General features: G+C 41.3%; 1 protein-coding gene across 1 annotated transcript; it reads right to left on the reverse strand.

Annotated features, from left to right (window-relative positions):
- Window positions 1-6,963: 6,963 nt before the first annotated feature.
- LOC110496947 (fer3-like protein) lies at window positions 6,964-9,507 on the reverse strand. The gene has a single exon (XM_021572948.2). The coding sequence runs from the start codon at window positions 8,638-8,640 to the stop codon at window positions 8,101-8,103; it is 540 nt and encodes a 179-aa protein (XP_021428623.2). The 5' UTR covers window positions 8,641-9,507; the 3' UTR covers window positions 6,964-8,100.
- Between the last annotated feature and the right edge of the window lie 5,739 nt (window positions 9,508-15,246).

Here is a 15,246-nt window from a genome sequence, read left to right on the forward strand (position 1 = left end):
GAATGTCTGCTACTGTTTTGCAGATAGGCAGGCCCACAACATTGTTTGATGGACTGCATACACAACAGCTGCCTATGAAAATTTAGTAAAGCCTATCTCTCTCTCTCAACATAAAATCAATTAAAGTTACAAATAACTATCAAGTGCATGATTGACAAGTGGTTGAACGCCAGAGGAGGCAGGTGGGAGCTATAGGAGGACGGGCTCATTGTAATGGCAGAAATTGAATAAATGGAACTGTATCAAACACATGGACACCACATGTGGTTTCCATACCAGCCTCTGATGACAACTAGCCATCTAACCTGCAGAGCGAGAGAATCACATGATTGATCAGTGACTGACCAGTTACCACATAGATGCATTATTCAGGGTCCCACTGGTAACATTGGCTATACCTTACACCTTTGTATGCTGGCACTAGAGAGAGAGAGAGGATAGAGAGAGCCCAGAAAAGAGCTGTTAAATTCTAGCACCACCTAAAAGGAAGTGATTCCCAAACCTTCCATAACAAAGCCATCACATACAGAGAGATGAACCTGGAGAAGAGTCCCCTAAGCAAGCTGGTCCTGGGGCTCTGTTCACAAAACACAAACAGAGCCCTAGGACAGCAACATAATTAGAGCCAACCAAATAATGAGAAAACAAAAATATTTGTTTACTTGACACATTGGAAAGAATTTACAAAAAAACTAAGCAAATTAGAACGCTATGTGGCCCTAAACAGAGAGTACACAGTGGCAGAATACCTGACCATTGACCCAAATTTAAGGAAAATCTGAGCTGCACCTCCTGACCTCCTGCCAAATGTATGACCATATTAGAGACACATATTTCCCTCGGATTACACAAATCCACTAAGAATTTAAAAACAAACCCAATTTTGATAAACTCCCATATCTATCTCCCATATCCACAGCAGCAAGATTTGTGGCCTGTTGCCTCAAGAAAAGGGTAACCAGTGAAGAACAAACACCATTGTAAATACAACCCATATTTATGTTGATTTATTTTCCATTTTGTACTTCAACTATTTGCACATTGTTACAACACTGTATACTATAGACATAATATGACATTTGAAATACTTTTATTATTTTGGAACTTCTGTGAGTGTAATGTTTACTGTTAATTTGTATTGTTTATTTCACTTTTGTTTATTATCTACTTCACTTGCTTTGGCAAAGTTAACATGTTTCCCATGCCAATAAAGCCCTTGAATATAATTGAATTGAATTGAGAGAGAGAGTCTGAGAGAGTCAGAGAGAGAGAGAGAGTCAGAGAGAGAGAGATCACAGAGACAGAGAGATGCGCAACACAATTAGAGCCAACCAAATTATGAGAAAACAAAAATATAGTTTCTTGACATATTGGAAAGTATTACCAAAAAACCAAAGCAAACTAGAATGCTATTTGGCCCTAAACAGAGAGTACACAGTGGCAGAGTACCTGACCACTGTGACTGATCCAAAATTAAGGAAAGCTTTCACTATGTACACAGTCAGTGAGCATAGCCTTGCTATTGAGAGAGGCTGCCGTTGGCCGACCTGGCTCTCAAGAGAATACAGGCTATGTGCACACTTCCCACAAAATGAGGTGGAAACTGAGCTGCACTTCCTAACCTCATGCCAAATGTATGACCATATCAGAGACACATATTTCCCTCAGATTACACAGACGCACATTTTTTTTAAACCAATCCAATTTTGATAAACTCCCATATCTATGGGTGATATACCAGTGAACAAACACCATTGTCAATACAACCCATATTTATGTTTATTTATTTTCACTTTTGTACTTGAACTATTTGCACATTGTTACAACACCGTATATAGACATAATATTACATGTTAATTGCCTCTATTCCTTTGGAACTTTTGTGAGTGTAATGTTTACTGTTCATTTTTTATTGTTTATTTCACTTTTGTTTATTATCTATTTCACCTGCTTTGGCAATGTAAACATATTTTTCCCATGTCAATAAAGCCATTTTAATTTAATTAATAGAGTAAGGATGCGTACCTCTTTCCAGGTGGGCAGGGCCCCAGCAGGGTCACACAGTAAGCAGAGGTGGAGTTGAATATAGTCCCAGGCTCTGCTGCCAGCACCAGCGAGGTAAGCCACACACTAATTAGGGTCAAAGTAGATGTCATGCAAAACTACAAATCCCTACAAGCTCCTGCACGTCATCTCTAGCTAACACCTTTGCTAACAGGTATTCTGTCAATTTATTCTGACCTTATTTGCACTCACTGTATATAGACTTTTTTTTCTATTTTATTATTGACTGTATGTTTTGTTCATTCCATGTGTAACTCTGTGTTGTTGAATGTGTCAAACTGCTATGCTTCATCTTGGCCATGTCGCAGTTGCAAATGAGAACTTGTTCTCAACTAGCTTACCTGGTTAAATAAAGGTGAAATAAATGAAATAAAATAAAAACTTGCACAAGACAGTTCACAGAATTGTCAATTTAAAGAAATCTAGCCAATTTATTCATTACTACATTTAGCTAACATTAGATAGTTAATCCAGAGATTCTTACCTTCAGCAGTCTCGTCCAGATCATCATGGCATTTGTGGTTCTTTATGACACCCACATTAGCAACTAATTTGCATTTAATTTTGGTGGAATAAATACAGGCATTGACAAAAGTCACTATATCCTAGAGAGATTTGCACGGTAATCAAAACATTACACCAGGGTCAGTCTAAACAGAATACAGCCCTTCTAAAATCCCCTATGGGAAAAATGAATGGTGAATTTAAAAAAAAAACATTTCCCTGTTTGACCATTAGGTTTTATGGGTATTACGACTCATACTGTGGTACTGTGATGAGTCCGTCTCCAATTTTCATCTTCTACTATTTCTATGAGTTGTCAAACAAACTGAAAGTGTGCACACTGCCACCTAGAGTGTGTGGTTTGCACAGGTATAAAGCCAAGGTTGGTGATTACCTGCTACCTGGAGTTATGGAATGTTTCCTCATGAGGATAATTCATTGGCTGATCCCTCCTGGTGACCTGGGTCCGTATCCACAAAGCGTCTCAGAGTAGAACATTTGTCTTAAGTGCTGAGAATAGAGACGTTTTATTCATACTCTTATTGGTTAAAACAAAAAAACTATGTATGAAGCCTCTTTAGTCATAAGACTCCCACCTAGTCGACAGATATTTAGGACACTTCATGCCTATACATTTGGCAAATGAAGGCATCTAGGGGTTCTGTTAACTTTGATTGAGTTGAATGAAAATTATAGACCTTTCAAAAGTTTTATGCAGCATTATTGGCAAGTGACTTGATGCCTACTGTGTCAAAGCAATTTAGAGTTGTTAAAACGGGAGTGACGAGTGTGTTGATATAACTGTAATATTGTCCAAATTCCACTTGTAACAACCATCAGAATTGGTTAAAAAAAAAAAGGTTATGTATTCCTACATATTAGATAATAGAGTAGGCAAAGTGATCGTGTCAGGCAAAAATGACATCAAACGTTTTTCCGTTGCAAAATTTGATGCACAGTCACATTCACTGTGGTTGTCTGAAGTGTGCTACAAAGTTCACAATTGGCGATGCCTTACCGTGATTGGTTATTTCCCATCATTTGCAACAATGTCAATGAGCGTCATCCTGATCTTTGTTTTACCTCAAGCTGTCCTGGGGCGGCAGGTAGCCCAGTGGTTAGAGCATTGAGCCAGTAACTGAATGGTTGCTGGTTCATAATCCCTGAGCTGACAAGGCAAACATCTGTAATTCTGCCCCTGAACAAGGCAGTTAACCCATTGTTCACTGGTAGGCTGTCATTGTAGATAAGAATTTGTTCTTAACTGACTTTCCTGTTTAAATGTATTCCTGGCTCAAAGTTTGTCTGGCCACATAATCCTAAAACCTACTCTGAGCTGGGATTTCTTGTTGTCTTAAAAGAGGTTTTAACAGGATTCCTAGGACCTTTTCTGAGATGTAGTTGACTACTTAAAATTGGTGAAAGTCCTCAGTGGCGCTGTCCATGCTTTTGGGCACTAGCTTCTATCTCAAGGCCATCAGATTGTTAAACAGCCGTCACTAACAATGAGTGGCTGCTGCCAACATACTGACTCAACTCTAAACACTTTAATAATGGACAAATTGATGTAATCAATTTATCACTAGCCACTTTAAACAATGGCACTTTATATAATGTTTACATACCCTACATTACTCATCTCATATGTATATACTGTACGCTATACCATCTAATGCATCTTACCATCTTGATGTAATTAAATGTATCACTAGCCACTTTAAACATTGGCACTTTATACAATGTTCTCATACCCTACATTACTCATCTCATACAGTGCCTTGCGAAAGTATTCGGCCCCCTTGAACTTTGCGACCCTTTGCCACATTTCAGGCTTCAAACATAAAGATATAAAACTGTATTTTTTGTGAAGAATCAACAACAAGTGGGACACAATCATGAAGTGGAACGACATTTATTGGATATTTCAAACTTTTTTAACAAATCAAAAACTGAAAAATTGGGCGTGCAAAATTATTCAGCCCCTTTACTTTCAGTGCAGCAAACTCTCTCCAGAAGTTCAGTGAGGATCTCTGAATGATCCAATGTTGACCTAAATGACTATTGATGATAAATACAATCCACCTGTGTGTAATCAAGTCTTCGTATAAATGCACCTGCACTGTGATAGTCTCAGAGGTCCGTTAAAAGCGCAGAGAGCATCATGAAGAACAAGGAACACACCAGGCAGGTCCGAGATACTGTTGTGAAGAAGTTTAAAGCCGGATTTGGATACAAAAAGATTTCCCAAGCTTTAAACCACTGCGCCACCCGGGAGGCCCATAAAACAGGTTTTAACAGGATTCTTAGGACCTTTTCTGAGATACTTTGGGCCCTGATACGGGCCCTGATCTTAATGAGCACTTGTTTCCTTTAAAATGGGGTCTGTTTGAATAGACAAAAATAAACAGCTTTATACGAGTAAAAAAACAAACATGCAATGCTAGCTCCATTATGGTGGCACAGTGGACTAATTCCATGGATAGAGAACAGGAGATCATTGATTTGATTCTCACTGATGCCGTGCCACAATAAATGTTTGCATGATTAATGCCTAAGAAAATTCCTTTCCATGTGTTCTATCTGTGATTGGAGTTCAAAAAAGTTAGCCCAAACTAAGCTAGCAGTGTTATTAAAAGTCTTATTTAAGCATGTTCTCAGAACGTTATTTAATTACTTTCAAATAACCTATTATTTCCATTCTCAGAAAGTTAATAAAACCTTCCAGGAGAACTTTCAGGGAATCAGAACCTCCCTGTAACCTAAAAATTCACTTTCGTTCTCAAAAGGTTCGAGTTCACTGGTCAGGAAACGTGTAGCTTTGTTCGCAGAACAAATGAGAAACCAAACACTTACGTTCCCACAACTTCCAAGGAACCAAATGTGCTAGCTGGGATATGACCTATTCTGCACCATTGTACTAAAAGACAAGCCAGGGAGAATATCAGCCATTTCTATAGGAACAGAGGAGGGTAAACAGCAATTTTTCCATAGCCTAAGTTTGGCTGTTTATTTTGCTTTGTTCTAAGGTATGCGGCTAAGTGATTCTGACCCCCCTTCTGGGACCCCGTGAGAGTGGATCAGGTTAAAAAGCAAGCCGGCCAAGGGAGCTCACAGGGCGGTTCCAAGCTCACAGCAGGTCACTGATGCGGTGGACGGCAGGAGCGCAATGCAAACATTGGATGTGCGTGGAGGAGAAAGGCGCAGAGAGTGAACCCCACGTGAGTGCACACACACACACACACACACACACACACACACACACACACACAGGGCCCAAACTATACTTTGTCATATGAGTTTGTCATAAGACCACCCACATCAATAAATGTCGCAATATAACCCACAAATGGATCATGAATGAATGGTATAGTTTTGTTTTCTAATGAAAAATGAGAAAGACTAAACATTCATGTCCTTTAATAATTATGCAAATTGCCATTTGTGACAATCACAGAAACCTTTTAGGTTGAGGTTGGTATCCTGTATAGACACAGAAACCTTTTAAGTTGAGGTTGGTATCCTGTATAGACACAGAAACCTTTTAAGTTGAGGTTGGTATCCTGTATAGACACACAAACCTTTTAAGTTTACCCATAATGACAAAGTGAAAACACGTTTTTAGATATTTTATTGAAAATGAAATACATAAATGTCTCATTTACATAAATGTTCACATCCCTGAGTCAATACTTTGTAAAATCACCATAGGCAGCGATTACAGGAGTCTCTCTGGGAAAGTCTCTAAGATGTGCAACATTTGCCCATTATTCTTTGCAAAATTCTTCAAGCTCTGTAAAATGTGTTATTGATTATTGCTATTCAACCATTTTCAGGTGTTGCCATAGATTTTCAAGTAGATTTAAGTCAAAACTGCAACTCGGCCACTCAGAAACATTCACTGTCTTCTTGGTAAGTAACTCCAGTGTAGATTTGACCTTGTGTTTTAGGTTATTGTCCTGCTGAAAGGTGAATTCATCTCCCAGTGTTTGTTGATAAGCAGACTGAAGTTTGCCTCCAGGAATTTGCCTGTGATTAGCTCCGTCCCGTTTCTTTTTTATCCTGGAAAACTCCCCAGTCCTTAATGATTACAAGCATACCCATAACCTCTCTGGTCTTTGTGGGAGAATCTGTGTTTGAAATTCACTGCTCGACTGAGGGACCTTACAGATAATTGTATGTGTTTGGTAAAGAGATGAGGTAGTCATTTAAAAATCATGTTAAACACTCTTTTAGTCAATGCAACTTATTATGGGACTTCTTAAGCAAAGTGTTACTCCTGAACTTATTTAGCCTTGCCATAAAATGGGGTTGAATATTTATTGACTCAAGACATTTCAGCTTTTCATTTTTTATTAATTTGTAAACATTTTGAAAAAACATAATTCCATTGTGACATTATGGGGTATTGTGTGTAGACCAGGGACCAAAAAATCTAAATGTAATCAATTTTAAATTCACGCTGAAACACAACAAAATATGGAAAAAGACAAGGGATACTTTCTAAAGGGACTGTATTGGCCATTAGGTGGCGGACTCTCTCCTATAAAAGTTGCTGACCCAGGCATTCCACACACACACACACCCACCCACCCACAAACACAAACACAAACACAAACACAAACACAAACACAAACACACACAGTGGGTTCTGACGAGGTAACTTTTCCCTAAGTGGTAAATCCAGAGGAGGCTGGTGGGAGGATTATAGGAGAATGTGCTTATTGTAATGGCTGGAGTGGTATATATGGAACGGAGTCAAACATGTGTTTTCCATATGTTTGATGTGTTTGATACCGTTCCATTGATTCCATGCCAGACATTCTAATGAGCCCGTCCTCCTATAGCTCCTCCCACCAGCCTCCTCTGGGTAAATCTCTCTAATCACCCTCCTACCCAACATTTTTATCTCTACCCTGAAACCCTCTCATACAATTAGCACCTCGATAGATACATAAACGTGAGAAGTAAATCTGTCCCTATCTGAATCCCCTTATTATGCACAGACTAACCCCGTTGGGTTGGATCCTGTTGTTCCCTCCCCTAACCCACATATTTTTTTATAACAAGTTTTCTAATCTCTTTGATTTCCCATTATAATTAAATCCATGAAATTCAACCCAGTTTTACCTATTAAAACAAACCAAGTGTTTTTTGTTGTTGCTCTGGTACACATCATTTAACTTGGGATAATGTTAATAACACATTTCTACAACACTATAAAAACAGCATAAATAGCTACTTGATATTAAATGTATATATGTTAATTGACAACCATAGCCCCATTCTAAAACTTTATATTCCATAAATAGATATGATATAATCAATGTAATCAAACGGAATATCTGATCAATTAACCAATTAATCAATCAATCTGGTTCTGATCACCCTGATAGATCAGGTCAGGTGTTCTCTGAAAGGTCTGTCATGAAGGAGTTGTAAACGATGCCGAGGTGAAGCATCAATCAAACTAACCAGTCTGATTAATCAACCTGGCTCTGATAACCCTGATGGATCTATGTGATCCTGATCAGGTCAGGTGTTCTCTAACAGGTCCGTCATGAAGGAGATGTAAACGATGGCGAGGCGGAGCGTCTCGATGCGTGACAGCCTTTTCTCGTAAGCAAAGGTCGGAACTTTTCTCCGCAGCTCATCAAATGCCTCGTTGAGACTGAACATCCTCTTCCTCTCCCGGACGTTCGCCGCCTGACGCTGGCCCACATTGATCACACGCCTCCGCTTCGACCGCCCGGTGTGTGTGTCTGAGGTGTGTGTGTGAGATGTGTGTGAGAAAGAGCCTGGGCTGTAATAGGTGTAGGCAGATGTGCTCCCTGTGGCCATCTCATGCAGGGGATGTCCGTGTCCGGTTTGTTCCCCCTCGCTTGTACCTGTTTCCCGGTGGCTCCCGTTAACATAGGAGAGGTTGTAGTACCGGCCCCGGTAGCCAGTGACTGGGAGAAAGCTGTCCATGAGCTGTTTTGAACCCGAAGTGGACTTTGGGTGAATCTCCATGAGGTTTATATCACTGACAAAGTCATACAGTGCCGAGTCCCCAAGACGGCCCTGCCTCTCCATTTATAACACACACACACACACACACACACACACACACACACACACACACACACACACACACACACACACACACACACACACACACACACACACACACACACACACACACACACCTACTCACGACTCACGACTTCAGCAGCCTCTCTGTCTGGAGGGAGAGTTCATTTAATGAATATATAGTCCTGTTACTTTAGGAACTCAGTCAAGCACAATAATCTATAATCTGAGCCGTGACTAGATTAGGGTCTGGCTCCATGAAGGTAAACGCTCCAACACCATTCACTTTAAGCCTGATGATAACCGACACAGTTGCCTGCTTTGATTGTGGTGGTAAACATCAATCCTCCTACCGTTATTCCAGATTTTCAAATCCTATGTAGGCAGTTGGGGTCAAAGGATCATGAGTTTAATTTAAAAAGTGTAGTAAAATCTTTTTGCCAAAATATTGGATGAAAGACACACCAATCTTGTTTAATGTTCTTGTTATGATTTTTGAATAGCTGTCCAGTCCCCACCTGATGTTTCTAAATCCTGTCAGGCTGCGAATGGGTGCGTTCCGAGTTCCTCTTTGGCTCGAGTCCAACCGCCAAACCGTCATCTGTCCTGCTGTTTTAATAAATCCCTTCTCTCCTCTCCCCCAGCGCCACGCCTTTCATGTCCTTATACTTCTAAACGGAGTCCATTTCAGAAGTGAACTGTGAGCTGATCTCCATGGAAGTGAACTGAGCTGGATAGGAGAGTAGTAGCCTCAGGTCGGGCCCACCATTTGATGTGTTGTTCGTCTGAACGCTTCAAGCATTAATGAGGTAGTGAAGAGGAGAGCCAGTCCAACCTGAGGGTCATTCAGTCCTGTTTGCTCTCCTCTCTCTCCTTCGCTTCATAGGCTAAATAATGACACTTCTACCACTTACACAGGCCAGAGAGGGAAAGTCACCAAATAGTACATTCCCAACTGTCGCTATCCTCCACAACGCTTTCTGTTGCAAATTAGTGTAAATAGCTGCTCGTTCCCATGGTAGGAGGACAGTGTCCACACACCAGTATGGGCCAGGATGGGAAGCCAGAGAAGAGGAGAGGAGGAGGAGAGGATAAGAGGTGGAGAGAAGGAGAGAATGAAAGGAAGAGAGGAGTGGAGGAAAGAGGGAGAGGAGGAAATAGGGAGAATAGACCAAAGGAGGAGAGGAGACCAGATGTGGAGAGGAGAGGCCAGAGTAAGACAGGAGAGGAGGAGAGAAGTAGAGAAGGAGAGGAGAGAAAGAGAGAAGGCCAGGGTTTACCTAGGGGTCCTCGGGAATGGACCTTACTCACACTGGAACACTGTGGGAAATTTCATCATGACCTGGGGTACAAACTCACAACCCTCTTCACAAAACTCACAACACTTCATTCTAAAGAAGCAACATCATCCATACCACAGTCCCAGAAAAGCCATACAGTCTGGGTCTGGGGGAGCAACATTACAACAGTGTGTGTGTGTGCAGTGGTGTAAAGTACTTAAGTAAAAATACTTGAAAGCACTAAAGCCTCTTCGGGATGGGTGTCCCCAAACCGGTACGGTTGTTGCTAATGTGCACTAATGTGAATAGACTGACATTGTGTACATCAGCCAACTTTCCAGGACATATGGGCAGAAAGCTTAAATTATTGTTAATCTAACTGCAGTGTCCAATTAACAGTAGTTATTACAGTGAAATAATACCATGCTATTGTTTGAGGAGAGTGCACAACAACAACACACTTTTATCACGGCAACTGGTTTGATACATTCACCTCTGAAGGTAATTCATGTACTTATATTCAGGAATCTTGCTCTGATTTGTCATCCTGAGGGTCCCAGAAATAAAACATAGCACAGTTTTGTTTGATAAAATCAAATGTAGTTCAAATGTAGGAATGTCTCTGGCTCCACACCCACCCCGCCCGGCCATCTAGATGTGTGGAAGTTAGTGTATAAGCTAATGATCCATCATGTATGACATTCCTGGGAGTGTGTAAACTTACATTTTTTATTACCATAGCATTTTTGTTTGTTCTCTATAGTTATGTACTTAAAAAAATTATCAATTGACCAATTCGGCACATTTGGGCAAACTCCTGGCAGACTTGATACAAAATATTGTGCAGTAATGTAATTCTTCGCTGGCTCAGTCTGAAACTTTGCACACATACACTGCTGCCATCTGGTGGCCAAAATCTAAATTACACCTAGACTCCTATCTGAAAGTATGGCATTTCTCTTGCATTTCAAATTCTCCTACATTCATTTCCCATTTCCACAATCTTCAAAGTCTTTCCTTTCAAATGGTATCATTGCTTCAGGTCCTGAGCTACAGGCAGTTAGATTTGGGTATGTCATTTTAGGCGAAAATTGAAAAAAATTGGGGGTATCTGTACTTTACTATTTATATTTTTGACTACTTTTACTTTTACTTCACTACATTCCTAAGAAAATAATGTACTTTTTACTCCATACATTTTCCCTGACACCCAAAAGTACCATTACATTTTGAATGCTTGTCAGGCTAGTAAAATGGTCCAATTCACACACTTATCAAGATAACATCCCTGGTCATCCCTACTGCCATCCCTGGCTATCCATCAAAAAAAATGTAACTACAAAATGATGCCGTCTGGTTTGCTTAATATAAGGAATTTGAAATTATTTAAACTTTTACTTTTAATATTTAAGTATATTTTAGCAAAAACCAAATACTTCTACTCAAGAGTAGACTTCTACTCAAGTAGTATTTTACTGGGTGACTTTTACTTGAGTCATTTTCTATGAAGGTATCTTTACTTTTACTACAGTACACTTTTTCCACCACTGTGTGTGTGTGTGGTCAGGTGCATGTATGTCAGCACTCAAAGTTTAGTGGTTCTCCTTAATCTCTAACCCCTTCCCCAAGACCTGCCCCACACCTCTCTCTCACACACACACACTCTGTCTCTCTCTCTGTTGTCCTGGTAGGAGGGTAAACGGTGACATTCCTTTGGTAGTCGTGGAAATGCTGTGAAAGCACAGCTGTACTAAGATATGAGGTAATCTCACCCTGGGGCTGCTGGGTAAATATTGGTCTTAAATAAGAAATAAAAACCCAAGGACACACACACACACACACACACAGATTTATATTAATCCACTTGCAAAGCACATTTTAACCTGACCATCAGTCTGTATCAGTCGCTCTCTGTTTATTATCTATGCATAGTCACTTTAACTCTACCTACATGTACATATTACCTCAATTACCTCGACACCGGTGCCCCTGCACACTCTGTATCGGTACCTCCTGTATATAGCCTCGCTACTGTTATTTTACTGCTGCTCTTTAATTATTTGTTATTTTTCATGAATCTATTTCTTACTTAACACTTATTTTTCTTAAAACTGCCTTGTTGGTTAAGGGCTTGTAAGTAAGCATTTCACTGTAAGGTGAACCTGTTGTTGTTTTCGGCGCATGTGACAAATAAAATTAGACTTGATTTGATTTACTGACCCACAGACTGCTGAGCTGTTTAGACAGTGGTGATCTCTAACTAATGACTACAGACGGGTCTTTCCTACCAGTGTGTGTCTGTAGAACTGAGACAAAGATAGAGAGAGGGAGCAAATAGAGAGAGACAGAAAGATGGAGAAAGTGGCGGGAGGAAAAAGGAGACGGGGGAAGGGAAGGATGGTGAAGGAGACTGGGTGGATAAGGGGGAGAGGAGAAATGATCTCCTCCTTCATCAGGAGATACAGAGCTATGTCTCTCTCTGCTGCTGTTGTCCCCACCACAACACACACAGCCTGAAACTGGAGACACAAAAAGCTGGCCTGTGAAGCATCATGTCAACACAGACAAAAAATGTATGCATATTTTTTCTCCTGTGTTTTTCTCCACCTATATACAGTATTCTCTTCCTCTCTTTCTCTTCCGTTTTCCTCTCCTTCACATTGCTTTATATCCTGCTACGGCCACCCCCCTGTCTTCAATAAAAGTCTTCAAACAAAAAGAGAAGCCTCATTTTAGCAAAGTAAAGCCTTGCAGGGTTATCCAATGTGCTCCATTCAGACTCAGCTGAGGTTGTCCTAATGTTGTCCTGAGGTTATCCTAACATTGTCCTGAGGTTATCCTAACATTGTCCTGAGGTTGTCCTAAGATGATGTTAAGACACTGCCCAGACAAAGTTTGAGCTAGAAGCAAAAAATCAAGTCATTAAAGTTTATCTCAGCTGGTAATCATGACAATTTTAGGTATAACATTGGATGATGGGTAAGGCATTGCCAGCTGTGAACTCTATAGCACGCATCAGACAACCACAGTGAATGTGAAGCCGATTCCAGATTTAATTTTGGATTGGAGATGCTTAATATGAGTCTGGAAGGAGAGTTTACAGTCTAACCAGACACCAAGGCATTTGTCCACATATTCTAAGTCAGAACTGTCCAGAGTAGTGATGCTGGACAGGCGGGCGGGTGTGGGCAGTGATCGGTTGAAGAGCATGCATTTAGTTTATCTTGCATTTAAGAGCAGTTGGAGGCCACGGAAGGAGAGTTGTATGGCATTGAAGCTTGTCTGGAGGTTAGTTAACACAGTGTCCAAAGATGGGCCAGAAGTATACAGAATGGTGTCATCTGCGTAGAGATGGATCAGAGAATCACCAGCAGCAAGAGCGACATCATTGATGTTATACCCACAGCAACGATTAAAACATTCCCAAACCAGAAACCGTGGATTGATGGCAGCATTTGCGCGAAACTGAAAGCGCAAACCACTGCTTTTAACCAGGGCCCAGTCTGCTGTTCCCACATGCTTCAAGAGGGCCACCATTGTTCCTGTTCCCAAGAAAGCTAAGGTAACTGAGCTTAACGACTACAGCCCCGTAGCACTCACTTCCGTCATCATGAAGTGCTTTGAGAGACTAGTCAAGGACCATATCACCTCCACCCTACCTGACACCCTAGACCCACTCCAATTTGCTTACCGCCCCAATAGGTCCACAGACGACGCAATCGCAACCACACTGCACACTGCCCTAACCCATCTGGACAAGAGGAATACCTATGTGTAAATGCTGTTCATTGACTACAGCTCAGCATTTAACACCATAGAACCCTCCAAACTCGTCATCAAGCTCGAGACCCTGGGTCTCGACCCCGCTCTGTGCAACTAGGTACTGGACTTCCTGACGGGCCGCCCCCAGGTGGTGAGGGTAGGTAACAACATCTCCACCCCGCTGATCCTCAACACTGGGGCCCCACAAGTGTGCGTTCTGAGCCCTCTCCTGTACTCCCTGTTCACCCACGACTGCGTGGCCATGCATGCCTCCAACTCAATCATCAAGTTTGCGGACTACACCACAGTGGTAGGCTTGATTACCAACAACGACGAGAAGGCCTACAGGGAGGAGGTGAGGGCCCTCAGAGTGTGGTGTCAGGAAAATAACCTCACACTCAAAGTCAACAAAACAAAGGAGATGATTGTGGACTTCAGGAAACAGCAGAGGGAGCACACCCCTATCCACATCGACGGGACAGTAGTGGAGAGGGTAGTAAGTTTTAAGTTCCTCGGCATACACATCACGGACAAACTGAATTGGTCCACCCACACAGTCAGCGTTGTGAAGAAGGCGCAGCAGCGCCTCTTCAACCTCAGGAGACTGAAGAAATTTGGCTTGTCACCAAAAGCACTCACAAACTTCTACAGATGCACAATCGAGAGCATCCTGTCGAGCTGTATCACCGCCTGCTCCGCCCACAACCGTAAGGCTCTCCAGAGGGTAGTGAGGTCTGCACAATGCATCACCGGGGGCAAGCTACCTGCCCTCCAGGACACCTACACCACCCGATGTCACAGGAAGGCCATAAAGATCATCAAGGACAACAACCACCCAAGCCACTGACTGTTCACCCCGCTATCATCCAGAAGGCGAGGTCAGTACAGGTGCATCAAAGCTGGGACCGAGAGACTGTGAAAAACAGCTTCTAACTCAAGGCCATCAGACTGTTAAACAGCCACCACTAACATTGAGTGGCTGCTGCCAACATACTGACTCAACTCCAGCCACTTTAATAATAGAAATTGATGGAAATTGATGGAAAAAATTTATCACTAGCCACTTTAAACAATGCCACTTAATATAATGTTTACATACCCTACATTACTCATCTCATATGTATATGTATATACTGTACTCTATATCATCTACTGCATCTTTATGTAATACATGTATCACTAGACACTTTAAAATATGCCACTTTGTTTACATACCCTACATTACTCATCTCATATGTATATACTGTACTCGAAACCATCTACTGCATCTTGCCTATGCCGTTCTGTACCATCACTCATTCATATATCTTTATGTACATATTCTTTATCCCTTTACACTTGTGTGTATAAGGTAGTAGTTGTGGAATTGTTAGGTTAGATTACTCATTGGTTATTACTGCATTGTCAGAACTAGAAGCACAAGCATTTCGCTACACTCGCATTAACATCTGCTAAACATGTGTATGTGACAAATCAAATTTGATTTGATTTGATACAGAGAAAGGAGTCTGCCTGAGAATTGAACCCTGTTGCACCCCCATAGAGACTGCCAGAGGTCCAGACAACA

This window comes from Oncorhynchus mykiss, chromosome 18 (assembly GCF_013265735.2).
Source record: "Oncorhynchus mykiss isolate Arlee chromosome 18, USDA_OmykA_1.1, whole genome shotgun sequence".
NCBI lineage: Eukaryota > Metazoa > Chordata > Actinopteri > Salmoniformes > Salmonidae > Oncorhynchus > Oncorhynchus mykiss.

Coding starts and splice junctions, on each gene's coding strand:
- LOC110496947 (XM_021572948.2), bottom strand. CDS start 8,640: ATGGAGAGGCAGGGCCGTCTTGGGGACTCGGCACTGTATGACTTTGTC.